The sequence below is a fragment of the Loxodonta africana genome, chromosome 2 (genome assembly GCF_030014295.1).
Source record: "Loxodonta africana isolate mLoxAfr1 chromosome 2, mLoxAfr1.hap2, whole genome shotgun sequence".
In the NCBI taxonomy this organism is placed as follows: domain Eukaryota; kingdom Metazoa; phylum Chordata; class Mammalia; order Proboscidea; family Elephantidae; genus Loxodonta; species Loxodonta africana.
Window position 1 is genome coordinate 117732097 of NC_087343.1, and position 19729 is coordinate 117751825.

The 19729-nt window shown below is 37.0% G+C and overlaps 1 protein-coding gene across 11 annotated transcripts in view; it reads left to right on the forward strand.

The window, feature by feature from the left end:
• The window catches only part of FER (FER tyrosine kinase), a 470096-nt gene that overhangs the window by 184984 nt on the left and 265383 nt on the right, over positions 1-19729 (forward strand). For 10 of the 11 annotated variants that reach the window (XM_023547996.2, XM_003405006.4, XM_064274743.1 and 7 more), the window contains one exon: positions 15236-15328. In XM_023547996.2, coding sequence (XP_023403764.1) covers positions 15236-15328 — 93 coding nt within the window. Of the gene's footprint in view, positions 1-15235; positions 15329-17092; positions 17781-19729 lie in introns of those variants that run through there. The other variant, XM_064274759.1, reaches the window with a different exon arrangement.

Here is a 19729-nt window from a genome sequence, read left to right on the forward strand (position 1 = left end):
CAATGAGACCAGAAGACAGCGTACTGAAAGACAAAAAGCAAAACAAAATCTGTCAACCTTGAATTCAACATCAAGTGAAAGTATACTTCAGAAATGAAGGCAAGCTAAAATTAAGCGAATAAAAGCTGAGAGATTCATATCCAGCAGACAAGCACTACAAGAAGTGCTAAAAGAAATTTTTCATGCTGAAGAGAAACGATACCGGAGAACCTCACATCTGCAGAAAATAATGAAGAGAACCAAAAAGAATAAATGTATTTATAAATTTCTTCAAAAGACTTGATTATTTACAATAAAGCAAACATAATAACAATGTATTCTGTGTAGCATATATAGAAGTACAATATAAGACAGCAATAGCAGAAAGTGTGGGAAGGTGGTAAGTGGAATTAAACTGTTGTATGAGTGCATTGGTGGTTCAGTGGTAGACTTCTCTGCAGGAGACTCAGGTTCAATTCCAGGCCATCGCACCTCATGTGCAGCCACCACCTGTCCATCAGCGGAGGCTTTCGTGTTGCTATGATGTTGAATAACTTTCAGTGGAGCTTACAGAATAGTAAGAAAGGCCTGACAATTTACTTCTGAAAATAAGCCGATGAAAACTCTGTGGATTACAGTGGTCTGATCTGCAATCAATCATAGAGATGGCAGAGGACTGGGCAGCATTGTGCATGCATGGGGTTGCCATGAGTCAGGGGTTGACTCCATGGCAGCTAACAACAACAACAAGATTCAATAAATAGTATTAAATATAAAGGTAGATTCTAATAATGTGACAATGAATAGCGTACTATCTATTTTTGTAGTTAGGTGCAATAGAGTTGGTCCCGACTCAAAGCAACCCTCTGTACAAAAGAATGAAACAATGCTGGATCCTGTGCCAAACTCACAAACGTTGTTATGCTTCAGCCCATTGTTGCAACCACTGTGTCAATCCATCTCATTGAGGGTCTTCCTCTGTTTTGCTGATCCTGTACTTTGCTAAGCATAATGTCCTTCTCCAGGGACTGATCCCTCCTGATAACACATCTGTCCTGGATTGAACTGTGTCCCCCAAAAATATCTGTCAACTTGGCTAGGTCATGATTGATTCCCTTGTATGATTGTCTACCATTTTATCTTCTTATATGATTTCCCTGTATGTTTTAAGTCCTATCACTATGATGTAATAAGATGGAATAGTGGCAGTATGTTGATGAGGCCTACAAAATTAGGTAGTGCCTTAAGCCAATCTCTTTTGAGATATAAAAGAGAGAAGCAAGCAGAGAGACATGCGAAAGCAGCACCAGGAGCAGAGCATGTCTTTTGGACCTGATATTCCTGCACTGAGATGCTCCCAGACCAAGGGAAGATGGTTGACAAGGGCCTGCCTCCAGAGCTGACAGAGCCTTCCCCTGGAGATGATGCCCTAAATTGGGACTTCTAGCCTACTAGACAGTAGAGAATAAATTTTTCTTTGTTAAAGCCGTCTACTTGTGGTATTTCTGTTATAATAGCACTAGATGACTAAGACAATGTCCAAAATATATGAGACATAGTCTCCCCATCCTTGCTTCCAAGGAGCATTCTAGTTTTACTTTTTTCCAAGACAGATTTGTTTGTACTTTTGGCAGTCCATGGAATATTCAGTATTCTTTGCCAACACCACAATTCAGAGGCACCAGTTCTTCTTCATTTTTCCTTATTTATCATCCAGCTTTTGCATGCATATGAAGTGATTGAAAACACCATGGCTTGGGTCAGGCATGTCTCAGTCTTCAAGGTGACATCTTTGCCTTTCAACACTTTAAAGATGTCTTTTGCAGCAGATTTGTGCAATGCAATGAATGCATCTTTTGATTTCTTGACTCCTCCTTCCATGGCCATTGATTGTGGATCCAGGAATACAGAAATTCTTGACAACTTCAGTCTTTTCTCCATTTGTCATGATGTTGCTTCTTGGTCCAGTTGTGAGGATTTTTGTTTTCTTTATGTTAATGTGTAAGCTATACTGAAGGCTGTGGTCTTTGGTCTTCATCAATAAGTGCTTCAAGTCCTCTTCACTTTCAGCAAGCAAGGTTGTGTCATCTGCATATCACAGGTTGTAATATCTGTAGCAACCACTCATAAAATAAAACAAAGAGGTACAGGTAAAAATTTAATACAAGAGATAAGATGGAATATTAAAAAAAAAACAATGCTGTTCATCCAAAGAAGACAGGAAAGGAGGAAGAGAAAAAAAAAGAACATGGAATAAATGGAAAACGTCATGAAGATGGGACCCTTAAACCTAACCATATCATAGACTTAAACACAAAAGCTAAAATTATAAAAGTTCTAAATTTCATTTGTATGAAATCCAAAAACATGCCAAACCAATCTATAGTGATAGATGTAAGAATGTGCTTGCTGGGCTGGGAGGAGAAAATCATTGGAAAAGAGCATATGGACAGTTTCTAGAAGGATGAAAATGATCTGTAACTTGGGTATTTAAAAAAAAATATTGAACTAAACTGGCATAGTGGTTAAGTGCTACGGCTGCTAACCAAAGGGTCGGCAGTTTGAATCCACCAGGCGCTCCTTGGAAACTCTATGGGGCAGTTCTACTCTGTCCTACAGGGTCACTATGAGTTGGAATCGACTCGATGGCAGTGGGTTGTTGGGTAAACACTTAAGATCTGTGCACTTTATTGTACGTTAGTTTAAAAATGCAACAAATATAAGAACATTATTATTGATAATGTTTAACTAGCTGGTAAGTGGGATTGTCTCCTGTTGGCCAAAACCTATGAAATAGAGAGCTGCAGACACTATGGGGGCCAGATACTTTCTTCCAGGGGTTGTTATGAGACTCTCCATCCAGTCACTGTCCTCTGAATCACCACTTCATTATCCCCAGGCATTACTCAAGGCCCCACAATGATTCTCCCATTCTCCTTCTCCCCACAAGTCAGTATGTCAGTCTAGATTTGGAAATGTTTAGTTTTTTCCTCCTGCCCCTCACTATAAATCAAGTGGAGGGTGGAGCTTTAAAGAGCACCACTTGGAGAAAGTGCTGTGCCTGCTAGGAGGGATTACTGACATCTCATTACCTAGATGGATTAGATATCTCACCACCAGCTGTAGTAGTTGATTTATTGTTCTGTCTCCATGCCTGGACTGGCAGAGAATTGTAGAAAGATAATAGGATGGAGTCTCATACTCATAGCGACCCTATAGGACAGAGTAGAACTGCCCCATTTTTGGGTTTTAATAGGATGGAGAGGGGTTCAGTAGTGGAGCAGCGTGCACTTTTCTTTAGAGAAAGGCATATTTGAATTTCCTGTAGGTCAACTGTATACTTCTGAAGGTAGTTGGGCTTAAATCATCCTTTGGATACCCCATTTAAGAAGGCTAGGGAACTGGTTACATACTGTTGACCAGGTTTGGGCTTAGCTGGGGGCTTAGAAAACTTTGAACTGAGTTTTGCAGAACTCCTACATGTGCTCCATGAGAGAGCAGGCTTGTGGATGCCTTCTACCACATTGGCATAGATGAGTGGTCAGCATTAGCTAAGAGAGGGCTACACTAGTGGGCAGATAAATAAGATTAATTAGACCCTTTCCATCCTTCTTATCACTGTCCTAAGAAATGGAGGATCAAGAAGAACCAGAGGAGGGAGAAAAGGAGGAGTGGAGAGCAGACTGCCTGTTTTCTACTATGATTCTTTGTGGAACATCTGAAGCTTGTTGGAGGCAGAGAGGAGATAAATGTTACATTGGCTATACAATTGAAGTTTTAAACTGCATTGGCCCTTTTTTTTTGATACCTGAAAATGATTTAAAAAAAAAAAGGAAAAATTATGAAATTTGGTCAACATGTCTTTCAGTGATACGAAAGGGAGATACAGCAGAACATAATTAAAGGTGCTGTTTGGAGTTGGTATGTTTGTACCCCACCAAGTTCATACTGTTCAGTGTCTGAGCACAGGTGCATTTGGACGCTTGGACATCTCTGGGCATGTGGGTTTAGGCAGAGTTTGGCAAATTGGAAGCCTGCTTTGGTGCTTGACTGCGTGTGCTTACCTGTTGCTGAACTATGCTAAACTGCTGGAGAGTTGTAGTCTTCACAATCCTTCTCAGGGATTGCTGGGTTTTGCAACTCTGTATCTAGTGTTGGCCCTTGCATCCAAAATCATGAATTCAAGAATTCAGAGTTTATTCCTTGCACTGAATTGATGTATAAGATAACCTTTCTGTTTTCAATCCCTTACCTCTGAGATAAAGATAAAAAACTGGAGAATTAAAAAAATTCTTAATTTTTATAGATTTAAAGTTGCTAATTTCTAGTAGTATTTTTATTATCTTACCCCCAATTCTTCTCTTAGTTTGACCTTTTGATTTTCTTTTCTACCAACATTCTTGCTCTTCTTTTGACTGCTTTGTCCTTGACTGTCCTGTTGAAATTCTTCTCTGCTTTCAAAGTGGGCCCTGAAAGCTAACACCTTGGTATAGGCCCTCATGGGTGGTGTCTTAAGTTTTCCCTGTCTCTGAAATGGGTCCTGAATACCTTTTCATATTAAAAAAAAAAAAAAAGTTAATTCAGATTTCTTGAGGAAGGGAGCCGGATATGACAGGGGGAGCATTGGACTGAAAGTTAAGAAACCTTGCCTACTATTTATTAACTGTGTTTTCCTAGAGATATTGGGCTTTAGCTTCCTCATCTGTAAAACGAGAGTAACAAAACCTGCTGTGTATATCGTTTGATCGCTTTAGGATCCAACAAATAAATATTAGTAAAACCAAAATAATAAGAACTAATATTTAAGATCATTCATTATGATAAGAGAGAGGGAGAAGAAAGGAAGGAAAAATGGGAGGCAAAGAGAGAGGAGACAGGAGGAGAAAGGAAGCAAAAATGGGAGGCAAGGACAGAGGAGACGGGAGATATACAAGCTAATGTGAGAAAGGCATGTGCAGCTTAGGCAGGGAATGTCAAAGAGGTTATTTTGACTTGACCAGAATAATTCATTAAGAGGAATAGTGAGCTTGGGAGTTTGTATGGATGTGGCTGAAGTTGGTAAAATGCCTTGATTAGTAAATACGGGGGCCTCTGATGAAATACTTTCACTAACATTATAATGTACTCCTTCTCTTATAATTTATTAGCTTATGTAAAGAAGATAAATTTACTGTTGTATTATTTTGTCCCTTTATTGTTTCAGAAGAATCTTGGTTCAGTCTTGATATTTTAGCTCATTACAATTGTACTTTTTCAAAAAACTGAAATGTATAGCTTCGCTGAGCAAAGTTTATCAGCATTTAAATAATTGAGTCAGTATGGTGCCCACCAAGTAGATGTGCATTTTGCAGTACTGGACAATTTATAAAAAGTATCTTTAACCATTTCTGGAGCCCTGGTGGAACAGTGGTTAAGTGCTCTGGCTGCTAACCAAAAGGTCAGAGACTCAAACCCACCAACCGCCCCGAGGGAGAAAGATGTAGCGTTCTGCTTCTGCAAAGATTACAGCCTTGGAAACGTATGGGGCAGTTCTGCTCTGTCTCATAGGGATGCTATGAGTTGGAATCGAGTCAGCAGCAATTTGATTTTTAGCCATTTTGCTCACACAATTGAAAAAACACCATGCATATGTATGGAACATGTACTGTATTTAGATGTTGAATACAATGAAAGCTGATTATAGCCTCTTGCTTGGGCCTTGTTTCCCCCAGAGATATCATCTATTTAAGAAATACAGAGTCAAGAATCCAAGAATAATGTTTTGACATTTTTATAACATAGAATTCACCAAACTCTTATTTTTTTATACTGTGGATTTCCTTAGCATTGTTATTTTAAAACAAGATCTTGGTAATCATTCATGTGTTCCCTTTACACATTTGGTTTCCAGTTTTATTATTTCAGGAGATGAAAATACTTGACTTAGCATGGGGGTAACTTTCTTTTAATAAATATTCTTGATATGTGAGCATCAAAGAAAAAACACAGCATGACAGACTAGGTTATGAGGCAGAGAATACTTCTAAAATGATCTGCCTTCAGTCAGAACCCAGTTGCTAAAATAAATCATTTAAAAACTGTCTTAATACTTAAATTCTATGTACTGATAGGAACTGTGTATCCTTCATTATCCCTAGCAAATCAACATCTGCTAAAGATTCACTCGTTTGTTTGTAAATGTATTCTTATTATGAAGGACATTGATATTTACAGTATTTCATTTACATTATAGAGTCATCAGCAGTGGAGAATTTTTTCAGGAAACCATCTTCTCTGAGGTTATAATTTCCCTGTAGTTATTTCTCACAAAATCCCTCTGAATTTCACGGCTGCTTTGCATATCAAGTCTCAAAGATATTTGGCACTCAGCCCAGAGTGTAAGCATGCATATTGTTATCTTTTTCTTGATTCTTACTGCCTCCTGGTTTGAATATGAATCTGACTGTTCCTGCTGGGCCAAATAATCATTTTCATTGCTTCTTCCAAGAATTTTATTAAATTGGGTTTATTTACAAAAGGTCATGAGGAATAATATTTGTTAATAACAAAAAAGTGTTCTAGTGACACCTTTTATTACTATAGTTTACCCTCCCCATTGGAAAGGCACCTCAACCTGAATGTGACTAAGTCCTCTAAGGAAAGTGGTCTGGTTGGCATCCAGATACTATGGAACCTATGGAACTTTCATTGATACCAAATGGGGTTTTCATCAATGATCAGTGCAATGAAAATGATTAGGAAGTTGGACATTACTGGTAGAATTTTTGAGATGAAGATATTTTCTAGTCCTGTGCCTTCCTATTTATTGATATGGAAAATGAGAGCCAGGGTAGTTAGGTAATTTGTCCAGATTCACACTCTTTATCCCTTCAGACATCAAGGACCTCATTCTTTCTACTTTCAAGAGCCTGCTTTAGGAGTCTTGGTTTGAGGACCAATGAGTACTTTTTAGTTAAAGTCGTTTTAACTTACTAAGGCATCTAGATAGACTGTCATCGGGAAGAGCTGTTGAGTTTTGTCAGAGTCATTCCAAACACTAAAACCTCAATTCTTTTTTTTTTTATCTCTTTGCCTGTGCTTTCATGGGCAGTGTATGGAGGTGACCTGAGTGCCTGTTTTACTACAGTTTACAAGTTCTAGTGAAGAGTAATTTAACACACTGATTAGAATGTTTTTACTTTAGCTGTAAGTAATTTTGATATGGTTTCTTACAGAGTTATTTGTTTTTAATTGATAACAGGTAACCTTTTAATTAGTTTGCAAAAGATCTTTTTGTTTAATATTTATATATGTGTAGAGAAATAAAGAGCCTCCTCCCCACCTCATTTAATTTTAAAATGATGAAAAACTCTCCTAAAATGAGAGGCAAAACTGATATGCATCTAGAGTTTTTTTTGCAAAATACATTTATAGCTGTACTTATACCATTTTTCTTGGCATCTCATCAAAATTCAGGCATTATTTCCTAACATCTCTTCTCCCCTTTCTGTTCCCTGACTGCCTCCACTGTGAAGGGCTGTCCTTTCACCAGAACTAATCCCTAGCTGTTCTTTATCTGGAAAATGCTCTTTATCTTGTCATTACTTGAGGTCTATAAAATGAATATATCATCACCAGCCTTGGCAGGCGTTCAGGCAAAATTAGACACTGTATCCATGGTAATGAAGGGAAGCTTTTAATTATTTTTTTAAGTAGCTATTTAATTTATTGATACAAAATCAGCCTGTCAGTGAATTCAGTGCAGTCTGATGTGTTATTAGGTAGACTGTAATTTAAATCTGGTAAGTAATAATACATAGACAAGAGCCTTGGCAAATGAGTTCCATGTTTTATTTGTGGAAATCAGGGCACCAAGTGAACTGACACTGCTTAAAATATTTTATAAACCCTATTTCATTTTGATTATTCCTATATGAAACTTAAAAACCAAAATCAAACCCCTTGTCATCAAGTTGATTCCTACTCACAGGAACACTCTAGGACAGAGAAGAACTGCCCCAAAGGGTTTCCAAGGCGACGCTCGTGGATTTGCACTGCTGAACTTTTGGTTAGCCGCCTGTAGCTCTTAACCACTGTGCTACTAGGGCCTCTTAAGCTCTAATATTATTTGTTACAATACATTTTTAAGACCAACCTATCAAAAGAGTATCTTTAAATACAAATCTGGCTTCACTGATTTTATCCCTTTGAACACACAATATATTATGTTTAGTAACTGTAATATTAGAGAAGTTTTTTAAATCTTATTAACCTCATAACTGGACCTATCCACTAGCCTTATATAGTGTTATATCTTAAGAAAATGTTTTCTCTTTTGATATTACAAATGGGTTTTGGGGGAAATACTTCTGTTTCTTTTTCTAGGCTTTGATAACTAAGATAGAGCTTGAGGATAATTATTTTTACTTTCTCAATGAAAAGTATTTATCGTATACAAATAAATGCTTTCTAGTACTTAAAACTCTCTCCTGAGTTTTCTACTACATAATCTTCCATGTAGTTTTCAGTTCCGTTCTCATAGTACCCCAACATTGGAACCAGACTCCCTCCAGTTTTTTAAGAACATTGACACACAAGAGAAGTCTAAATTCACAGTGGAGGTCCTGCTGCTTTCTTGTGAAGCTTTCATTGACATACAGGTAAAGTTGCACTTTCATCTCCTCTTCCGACGAGCAATAGCTGCAAAAACATCAACAACTGTATCACTGCTGCTACCAACACCACTGACACCTCCACAAACACACAGACTGGGGAGAGAAGCCCCCTTAGGAATAAGAAAAAGGGTAAATTGGGTTGGGGAGTGAAAACCTATAGCTACTACAGTACTCTCCAATATGTGTGATTTACCCATCATAATATATTACTTTATAGATGTAATTACAGAACTACTGTATATGCCTTCCTTCCCACTATTCCATTCTCAATACACTGTCTGTACCTTTTGTCAGTTTTTACCTTCCTAAACTTTTTTATTTTGGCAGACTTTTCAAGTACCAGGGATAGTGTGTTACTTTTTGTTTTTGTTTTTGGAAGTAACTGAGCTGAAGATGGACATGCTTTAAAGAAAGATCACTATACTCCTTTAGTACTTCAAAGCTGTCCTTCTTTCAGTTACAGTGATTTCAGTATGATTTTACTGAAAAGTAAAATTTGAGCTACATGTAACTAGAACTAAAGCTCTAGAATACATGCTCACATTCTAAGGTGGTGATCATTTGTATGGTAGTAATACTTAGGTTCTAAAATGAAATTTTATTAAATATTCACATACTTTTAAAGTGTTAACTTTTATCAGTTATAGTAATTTACCTGTAAGTACTATATTAAGATGGGTTGTATTTTTCTTCATTTTTATAGATGATCAAATTGATGTATATGTAGTGATTTCCACAGCATTGTAAGCAAGATAGTCATATGAGTGATGATAATGACAATGATGTGATAAGAAGAAGCTGATGAACATGGATGACAGCTCTTATTTCTCTAGGGTATATTCCTAGGAGTGGGACTGCTAGATCAAATCTTTCTAACTTTTTAAGGAAGTACCATATCATTTTCCAAATCCATTGTACCATTTTACATTCCCACCAGCAGTGCATAAAAGTTCCAGTCCCTCCACAACTTCTCCAACGTTTGTGACATTTTGTGTTTTTTGAATTACTGCCTATATTGTCGTGGGTGAGATGGTATCTCAGTGTACTTTTGATTTGCTTTTCTCTAATGGCTAATGATCTCGAGCATTTTCTCATATGTCTGTTAGCTGCCTAAATGTCTTCTTTGGTGAGGCGTCTGCTCATATCCTTTGCTCGTTTTTAATTGGATTATTTGTCTTTTTGTTCTTGAGGTGTTGCAGTATCTTATAAATTTTAGAGATTAGACCCTTATATATTATAGCCAAAATTTTTTTCCCAATCTGTAGGTTTTCTTTTTACTCTTTTGGTGAAGTCTTTTGTTGAGCGTAAGTGTTTGGTTTTTAGGAGCTCCCAGTTATCTAGTTTCTCTTCTGGTGCTTGTGTATTGTTAGTTATGGTTTGTATACTATTTATGCCACGTACTAGTGTACCTAGCTTTGTCCCTGTTTTTTCTTCCATGATCTTTATTGTTTTAGATTTTATATTTAGGTCTTTGATCCATCTTGAGTTAGTTTTTGTGTATGGTGTGAGGTAGGATTGTATCATTTTTTTGCAGATGGATATGCAGTTATGCCAGAACCATTTGTTAAAGAGGCTGTCTTTTCCCCTTATAGTGGACTTTGGCCCTTTGTCAAGTATCAGCCACTCATAGATAGATGGATTTACATCTGGGTTCTCAATTCTGTTCCATTAGTCTATGTATCTGTTGTTGTACCAGTACCAGGCTGTTTTGACTACCATGGCTAATAATACCATGGCTGTTATAAGTTCTAAAATCAGGTAGTGTGAGGCCTCTCACTTTGTTCTTCTTTGTCAGTAATTCTTTACTTATCTGGGGCCTCTTCCCTTTTCATATGAAGTTGGTGGTTTGTTTCTCCATCTCGTTAAAAAATGCTCTTGGAATTTGGATCTGGATTGCATTGTATCTGTAGATTGCTTTGGGTAGAATTGATATTTCACAGTGTTGTCTTTTCATCCATGATCATGGTATGTTTTTCCCTTTATATAGGTCTCTTTTGGTTTCTTGCAGTACTGTTTTGTAGTTTTTTTTTTTTTTTTTTTTGTATAGGTCTTTTATGTTCCTGGTTAGATTTATTCCTAAGTACTTTATCTTCTTGGGGGCTATTATAAAAGGTATTGATATGGTGATTTCCTTTTCCATCACATGATAGACATATGCACACCTATGTTCATTGCAGCACTATTCATAATAGCAAAAAGATGGAAACAACCTAAATGGCCATCAGCAGATGAATGGATAAACAAATTATGGTACATACACACAATGGAATATAATGCAACAATGAAGAACAATGACGAATCTGTGAAACATCTCACAACATGGATGAATCTGGAAGGCATTATGCTGAGTGAAGTAAATTAGTTGCAAAAGGGTGAATATTGTATGAGACCACCATTATAAGAACTCAAGAAAAGGCTTACACACAGAAAAAAGCATTCTTTGATGGTTATGTGGGTTGGGGGGAGAGTCACTAACTAGATAGTAGGGAAGTGTCAACTTTACTGAAGGGAAGGGCAACATACAGTATAGAGGAAGTCAGCACAACTGGATCAAAGCAAAAGCATAGATGTTTCCTAGACACATCCAAACACTTTAAGGGACTGATTAGCTGGGGCTGGGGCCTGGGGACCATAGACTCAGGTAGCATCTAGGTCAACTGACATAATGTAGTTTATAAAGAAAATTTTCCACCATCCCACTTTGGTGAGTAGCATCTGGAGTCTTAAAAGTCTGTGAGCGGCCATCTATTGGTCCCATCCCACCTGAGATAAAGGAGAATGAATAAAACCAAAGACACAAGAAAAATATTAGCCCATAGGACTAAAGGACCGTATGAACCAGAGACTCCATCACCCTGAGACAAGAAAAATGACATGGTGCCCAGCTACCACAAATGACTGATCTGACAGGGATCACAACAGAGAGCCCCAGACAGAGCAGGAGAAAAATGTAGAACAGAATTCAAATTCACAAAGAGGACCAATCTTAATGGTCTGACAGACTGGATGAAGCCCCGAAACTATGGCCCCCGAACACTCTGCTAGCCCAGAACTGAAACCATTCCTGAAGCCCACTTTTTAGACAAAGATTAGACAGACACGTAAAACAAAAAATAACACATGTGAGGAACGTAATTCTCAGTTCTAGCAAACATACGAGAACAAATGGGCAGCTCCTGTCCAAAAGCAGGACAAGAAAACAGGAAGGGATGGGACCTGGATGAACGGACACAAGGAACCTAGAGTGGAAAGGGGGAGTGTGCTGTCACACTGTTGAGATTGCAACCAATGTCACAAAACAATACATGTATAAATTTTTGAATAGGAAATTAACTTTAGTAGTAAACATTCACCTAAAGCACAATTTAAAAAAAAAAACAAAAAGAAGCTGAGATCGTCTTTCCTATTAAGTTATTCTAAGATTATTTTAAATTATTAATATTCATATTTGTAGAATAATCAGAACTATTAGCACTGGCAACTACTATAATAAAAAGTAAATAAAGTGGGAATAGGCAAATAGAGAGGCAGATACTAAATTTCAGAAACTATAGTGTTTATCAGGCAGCATATAGCCAAGAATGTCTATGTTTACTTTGTATATAGACATACTTTAGGTTTGGAAACAAAGAATGTTGTTTGTGGCCTACTTTTGTTGTTTTCCACTGACACGTATGATTGAGGATCACTTCTGATGGGAGTTGTCATTCCCAACATAGTAGATCATAGGATTTTCCAATTCAAAATGGCCAATACTAGTCCATTCCAGCTCACTAATGCCTAGGATATTGATGTTTATGCATTCCATTTTCATTTTTGACGATTTCCAAATTCCCTAGATTTATGCTTTGTACATTCCATTTTCCAATGATTAATGGATGTTTGCAGCTGTTTCTTCTCATTTTGAGTCATGCCACATCAATAAATGAAGGTCCCGAAAGCTTGATTCCATCCACGTCATTAAGGTCGACTCTACTTTAAGGAGGGAGCTCTTACCCAGTCATCTTTTGAGTGCCTTCCAAACTAAGGGGCTTATGTTCCAGCACTATGTCAGACAATATTCTTCTGCTATTCATAAGGTTTTCAGAAGTAGATCACTGGGTCCTTCTTCATAGTGTGTCTTAGTCTGGAAGCTCAGCTGAAATCTGTCCGCCGTGGGTGACCCCACTAGTATTTGAATACCGGTGGCATAGCTTCCAGCATCACAGTAACATTCAAGCCTCCACAGTATGACAAACTGACAGACATGTGGGTGTCAGAAGACACTCTGAAACTTGCTCTTGAATGTCGAGTAGCTAAAGCAAAAGGAAGAAATGATGAAGTAAAAGAGCTGAATGGAAGATTTCAAAGGGCAGTTCAAGAAGACAAAGTATTGTAATAACATGTGCAAAGACCTGGAGATAGAAAACCAAAAGGGAAGAACATATTCAGCATTTCTTAAGCTGAAAGAACTTAAGAAAAAATTGAAGCTTTGAGTTGTAATATTGAAGGATTCAATGGGGGAAAATATTAAACGATGCCGGAAGCATCAAAAGAAGATGGAAGGAATATAAAGAATCACTGTACCAAAAAGAATTGGTCAATGTTCATCCATTTCAGGAGGTACCATATGAGCAGGAACCAATGGTACTGAAGGAAGAAGTTCAGGCTGCACTGAAGGCACTGGTGAAAAACAAGGCACAGGGAATTGATGGGAATACCAACCGAGATGTTCCAACAAACAGATGCAGCACTGTAAGTGCTCAGTCTTCTATGCCAAGAAATTTAGAAGACAGCCGCCTGGCCAACATACTAGAAGAGATGTATATTTATGCCTATTCCCAAGAAAAGTGATCCAACCAAATGTAAAAATTATCAAATAATATTAATATCACATGCAAGTAAAATTATGCTGAAGATAAGATCATTCAAAAGTGGCTGCAGCAGTATATCAACAGGAAATTGCCAGAAAATCAAGCGGATTCAGAAGAGGACCTGGAACCAGGGATATCATTGCTGATGTCAGATGGATCATGGCTGAAAGCAGAGAATACCAGAAAGATGTTTACCTCTGTATTATTGGCTATGCAAAGACATTTGACTGTGTGGATCATAATAAATTTTGGATAACGTTTTGAGGATTGGGAATTCCAGAACACTTAGTTGTGCTCATTGCTTTCTCTTCTTTCATCTTTCCCCATTCACTTGCATTTGCAACATGGATTTAAAATTAAAAGTTTTAAGGTGAAATTTCTTTCAATTGTTATATACAATATTTTGAAATATAAACCTTATACCCAGCAGCAATCTGGATTCTTTTTTTTTTTTTTAATTGTGCTTTTGGTGAAAGTTTATACCTCAAGTTAATTTCTCATACCGAAATTTATACACATATTGTTATGTGACACTAGTTGGAATTCCTAAAACGTGATAGCATACTCCCCATTTCCACCCTGGGTTTCCCATGTCCCTCCCACCAGCTCCTGTCCTTTCCTGCCTTCTCATCCTTTCTTTAGACAGAAGCTGCCCATTTGGTCTCATGTATCTCCTTGAACTAAGCAGCACACTCTTCATGAGCATTATTTTGTGTTTTATACTCCAGCCTGATCTGTCTGAAGAGTGGGCTTCAGGAATGGTTTCAGTTCTGGGTTAACAGAGTGTCTGGGGGCCAGGGCTTGGGGGGTTCCTCCAGTCTCAGTCAGACCAGTAAGTCTGGTCTTTTTATGTGAATTTGACTTCTGCTCCATACTTTTCTCCTGCTTTGTCAGGGACTCTCTGTTGTGTTCCCTGTCAGGATGGTCATTGGTGGTAGCCATGCACCATCTAGTTCTTCTGGTCTCAGGCTGATGGAGTCTCTGGTTATGTGGCCTTTTTGTCTCATGGGCCAATATTTTCCTTGTGTCTTTGGTGTTCTTCATTTTCTTTTGCTCCAAGTGGTTTGAGACCAATTGATGCATGAATTGACTTTCTTAATGGTAGTTCTTCCAGTACTTCCTTATTTTTACTGCCCACTCCATTATCATCATCATGTGAACTTCCTAGGTACTTAAGGGGAATTCACATTTAAAAAATATGTTCTGTGTAATTCTATTCCTGTTTTCCCCTCTTAATTGTTTCTCTCTTGAAAATCCCTCGTAACTATAGTTCTATCTGAAATCTCTGTTAGATTGTTTCATTCTAACTTGTGTCATTTTTTTTTTCCTGTATGTTCTAATACTTGGTTTTCTTACTTTCTCCCATCTCATGAATTTTTCTACTCCCCTCTTTTCCCCAAATCAAGGCATTTATTAAGGGTTTCGAGTTGATTCCAACTCATAGCAACCCTATGGGACAGAGTAGAACTGCCCTGTAGGGTTTCCAAGCAGTGCCTGGTGGATTTGAATTGCCAAGCAGCTGAACACTTAACCACTGTGACACCAGGCCTCCTGATTGAGGGTTTAGAAAAACTAAAATGCTATGGAGTTTATATGCACTTGGTTGTGATCCTTAACATCAAGGTTTACATTTTATGTAGTTAAAAGAGATGATGGATAATCTGTGGGTAAATACTTAAATATCCAGGATAACTGTGTATATACTAGGTAGTTTGCTATTGTTGAAAGCTTGTTTCTAAATCCCTCCAGGAAAGAAAGGAGAAGCTATCCAAATTTGAGTCTCTTCGTCATTCAATTGCTGGAATAATTAGATCTCCAAAATCTGCATTGGGCACTTCAACAGTAAGTAGGATTAACTTTATGTTCTACTGAAAATGTTTATTTTCTATCTTTTTTCTGACATTCCCAGGAATGTTACATATAATTTTGTTTTCACAACTAGAAAGTAAGTGCATAGTTTAACTTTTTGTATGCTTATGAACCTGTGTACATATACATGTAGTAAGACCCCATTAACATTGATATAAGGATGACAAATAAATGTGTATTATACACTTCCTATACCACACATGCATAATTACAGGAAACAGTCAAGGTATTTTGGGCCTTATTAGAAGAATGGTGTAAACAATTTTCCTTTCTAGTGAAGTATTTTTATAATAGGGATTATTATAAACCTGTTGTTCTAGAGTCAATTCCTACCCATTGTGACCCTATAGTACAGAGTGAAACTTCCCCATAGGGTTTCCAAGGAGTGGCTGGTGGATTCGAACTGCTGACCTTTTGGTTAGTAGCCGAGCTCTTAACCATTTGCACTACCAGGGCTCCAGGGATTACTGTATATGTATTTTAATAATTATGAGTTTATAGATGTATTCATTGTTCTACAACATTTTAATTGTAAAAATGAAATCTGTTTGCTAGATTAATCATAGAAATTTGGGTTTGGCATATCACAGTAATGAGTAGAATATTAATTTTCCATGGTAATAGCAGCTAATGACTAAGCAAGTATAAAATACTCTTATCCCATTTAGATAGTGAAATTGTTTTCCTTACTTCCTTACCTTTTACTAAATTTTAACTTTTTAATTCTAGTCATGCTTCATGCACAATAGAGCTTTACAGTGATATCTTTTTGAATGATGGTCAAAACAATATGCAGTCTGAATTAACCATGCTTTTCCCCCATTGTTCCAAGTTTCTACATAATAATAACAAATCTTAGTGTCGCTTCTCCTTTCAAAACTTAGCTCTTTAAGATAATGTGGCCCAGCCTTACTTAGAAGAATAAAGTATTTCCTAACCATGAATTATTTAAATATCCATTCACCTATTAAGAAAACATTCTGCATCCTACTTTGGAGAGCAGCATCTGGGGTCTTAAAAGCTAGCAAGCGGCCATCTAAGATGCATCAATTGGTCTCAACCCACCTGGACCAAAGGTAAATGAAGAACACCAAGGACACAAGGTAATTCCAAGCCCAAGAGACAGAAAGGGCCACATAAACTAGAGACTACATCAGCCTGAGACCAGAAGAACTAGATGGTGCCTGGCTACAACCAATGACTGCCCTGACAGGGAACGCAACAGAGAACCCCTGAGGAAGCAGGAAAGCAGTGGGATGCAGACCCCAAATTCTTGTAAAATGACCAGACTTAATGGTCTGACTGAGACTAAAAGGACCCCAGTGGTCATGGCCCCCAGGCCTTCTGTTAGCCCAGGACAGGAACCATTCCTAAAACTAGCTCTTCAGACAGGGATTGGACTGGAAAATGGGATAGAAAAAGATGCTGGTGAAGACTGAGCTTCTTGGATCAAGTTGACACTTGAGACTATATTGGCATCTCCTATCTGGAGGGGAGATGAGAGGGCAGAGGGAGTTAGAAGCTGGCAAAATGGACACAAAAGGAGAGAGTGGAGGGAAGGAGTGTGCTGTCTCATTAGGGGGAGAGCAATTAAGAGTATATAGCAAGGCGTATATAAATTTTTGTATGAGAGACTGACTTGATTTGTAAACTTTCACTTAAAGCACAATAAAAATTACAAAAAATATATAAATATCCATACACATTTTGAATTTACCCCCATAATTTCTTTTTAAGATGTTATGCACATTCCCACCACCACATGTCTGCCAGTTTGTTATACTGTGGGGGCTTGTGTGTTGCTGTGATGCTGGAAGCTATGCATGGAAAAGCTGGACAATGAATAAGGAAGACTGAAGAAGAATTGACACCTTTGAATTTGAAGAATATTGAGTAAACCATGAACTGCTAAAAGGATGAACAAATCTGTCTTGGAAGAAGTATAACCAGAATGCTCCCTAGAAGCAAGGATAGTGAGACTGCATCTTACATACTTTGGACATGTAATCAAGAAGAATGAGTCCCTGGAGAAGCAGATCATGCTTGGTAAAGTAGAGGCTCATGAAAAAGAGGAAGACCCTCAAGGAGATGGATTGAAACAGTGGCTGCAACAATGAGCTCAAGTATAAAAACGATTATGAGCATGGCTCAGGAGTGGGCAGTGTTTTCTTTCTGTGGTACACAGGGTCGCTGTGAGTCAGAACTGACTTTGTGTCACCTAACAACAGCAACAACAACACATTCCCATATTTTTTCCATGTAAGCAACTATCTTTTTTCCACAGTTTAGACAAAGCGTAATGTAGGTTAAAAAGAATGACTGAGTTTGGCTACTAAGGAAGAGGTCAACTGTTTGAACCCACCAACCTCTCCTTAAAAACCTATGGGGCAATTCTACTTTGTTGTATAGGGTCACTACGAGTTGAAATCAACTCAAAGACAATGGGTTTTATTTGTTTATTTATTTTGGTTTTTATAGACATCTAAAACAAAAAAAAATATATATACATAATATTAAAGAGATTTTCTGTTTATATGTTGGCTTTCGATACTGTTATTGTCACTGCCAATTTACAAAATTGTTCTGTGGAAATAAAGATAGAGCTGGGAATTAATGCAGACCTTTTCATGTGCCAATAAAGCAAATGAAAATAAAAATAATTATAGGCAATAGCTATTTGACAGAGTAAGTCTCTGCCAAGAGCCATCTCCTACTCTTGTTTTTTTAAGATGAAGGTTAATGATTTATAATTTTACAGATAAATAATAGTTCAAAGGACTTGATTTATTATGATTTGATATTTGAAGTAAAGCCTGGAAAGCTTGATTTAGAATTTATGAGAAATTATACAGTCTACATGAAAATACTTTTTGATAAATTTTATTAGAAGATAAAGAAAAAATGATTCATGGAATGTTTGAAAATTGTTTTTTAGAAACGAAAAACAAAAAGAGCTGTTGAAAAGAAATATTCCAAACTATTTTCAGAGAATGAAAATCAATTCTTGAAAGAAATATGCAAAGACTTCAGTTAACCCATCCTAAAATTATTTAATATTAAAATGGACCAAGGAAACACATAACATAGCTAAGTTACTGTGCAATTAGCTTACCTTTTTTTCAATTTGTGTGCTAGCAACTAGTTGCAGTTTATTGGTAAGCTAATTTGTGAAAGATGCCTCCTGTGTTTTTCTTCTTTTACTGTTAAGCTCAAGCTTGACCTAAGTAAAAGGTTTTAAATTCTTGAGAACCAGAGTCCATTATAACATATGCAAGGCTTCCTTCAGGTTTATTCTTTGATGTAAAGGGTAGGAGAGTGGGATTTGAAGCTTCAAAAACAGAGCTTGTGACAGAAAAAATAAGAGTTCTACAATTGTGGAAATGGAATGACATTCTCCATGTTTGTTTGTTTGTTTGTTTATTATTTCCTTACTACCAAGGATTCCTAAGCACTCTGTGCCCTCAAGAAATGTCACTATGAGTACAACAGTGGCTTCATAGACTTCATGTGACATACCTTACTATAAAGTTCATTTTTAGGGAAACTTTGGCTTTTGGCTTTAGCCAGGGTCTGATTTGATGACTCAAATTTGATAAGAGAATGGGAAAGATTTTCTCTTCTAATATACGCTGATTTACCTGGGAAATTCAGTTAGCTCATTATGAGATTATATAGGCTTGACTATACCCTTAGTGTATGTTAGGTATAATATGAAGAATCTTAATGAGTTGGTGATATATAAAACATAACCTTTTAATCTCTGAAGTTATTTTATGTTATTTTCTCCACTTGAAAATGGTCTTTACCTCGTTCTTAAATAAAATTTTTAAATTGACACTAATTATTATAGGCAAAAGTTTGTTGTTCAAAAACTGCTTTTGCCTTTTACCTAAAATGAAGCGCCTTTCCCACAAAGCATGTACCTCATTCATATATACAGTGTAATCTTTTTTTTTAAAGCTTCTCAACATTCTTGAAATTATGAAATGGCCATTTCTTCTAAGAAAATATTCCCTTGTAATTGAGGATTCTAGAGAATATTCACTCCCTCAAGGCCCAGTCGATCACAACTTTATCTGTATTTTTACAATGAAGGCAGTCATTATCTTCATCAGTTAAATGTCCTGTAGTATTTCCTGGTTCATTTAGAAATCTCGTGAACTAAAAAGTTGTCATACACTATGAACAAATGAATGGAGCTATTCCTCTAAGGTGTTAGGGTATTAAGAAGGTAACTGAGGTCTTAAGTATTAATATAAATATGAAGATTTCAGGTGTTAAGCATGATAATCTAAAATGCATAACAATTTGAACACTACTTAATCACAATTTAAAAACTCTCTTCTGGTATAATATAGTAGTTTTTGGAATGTG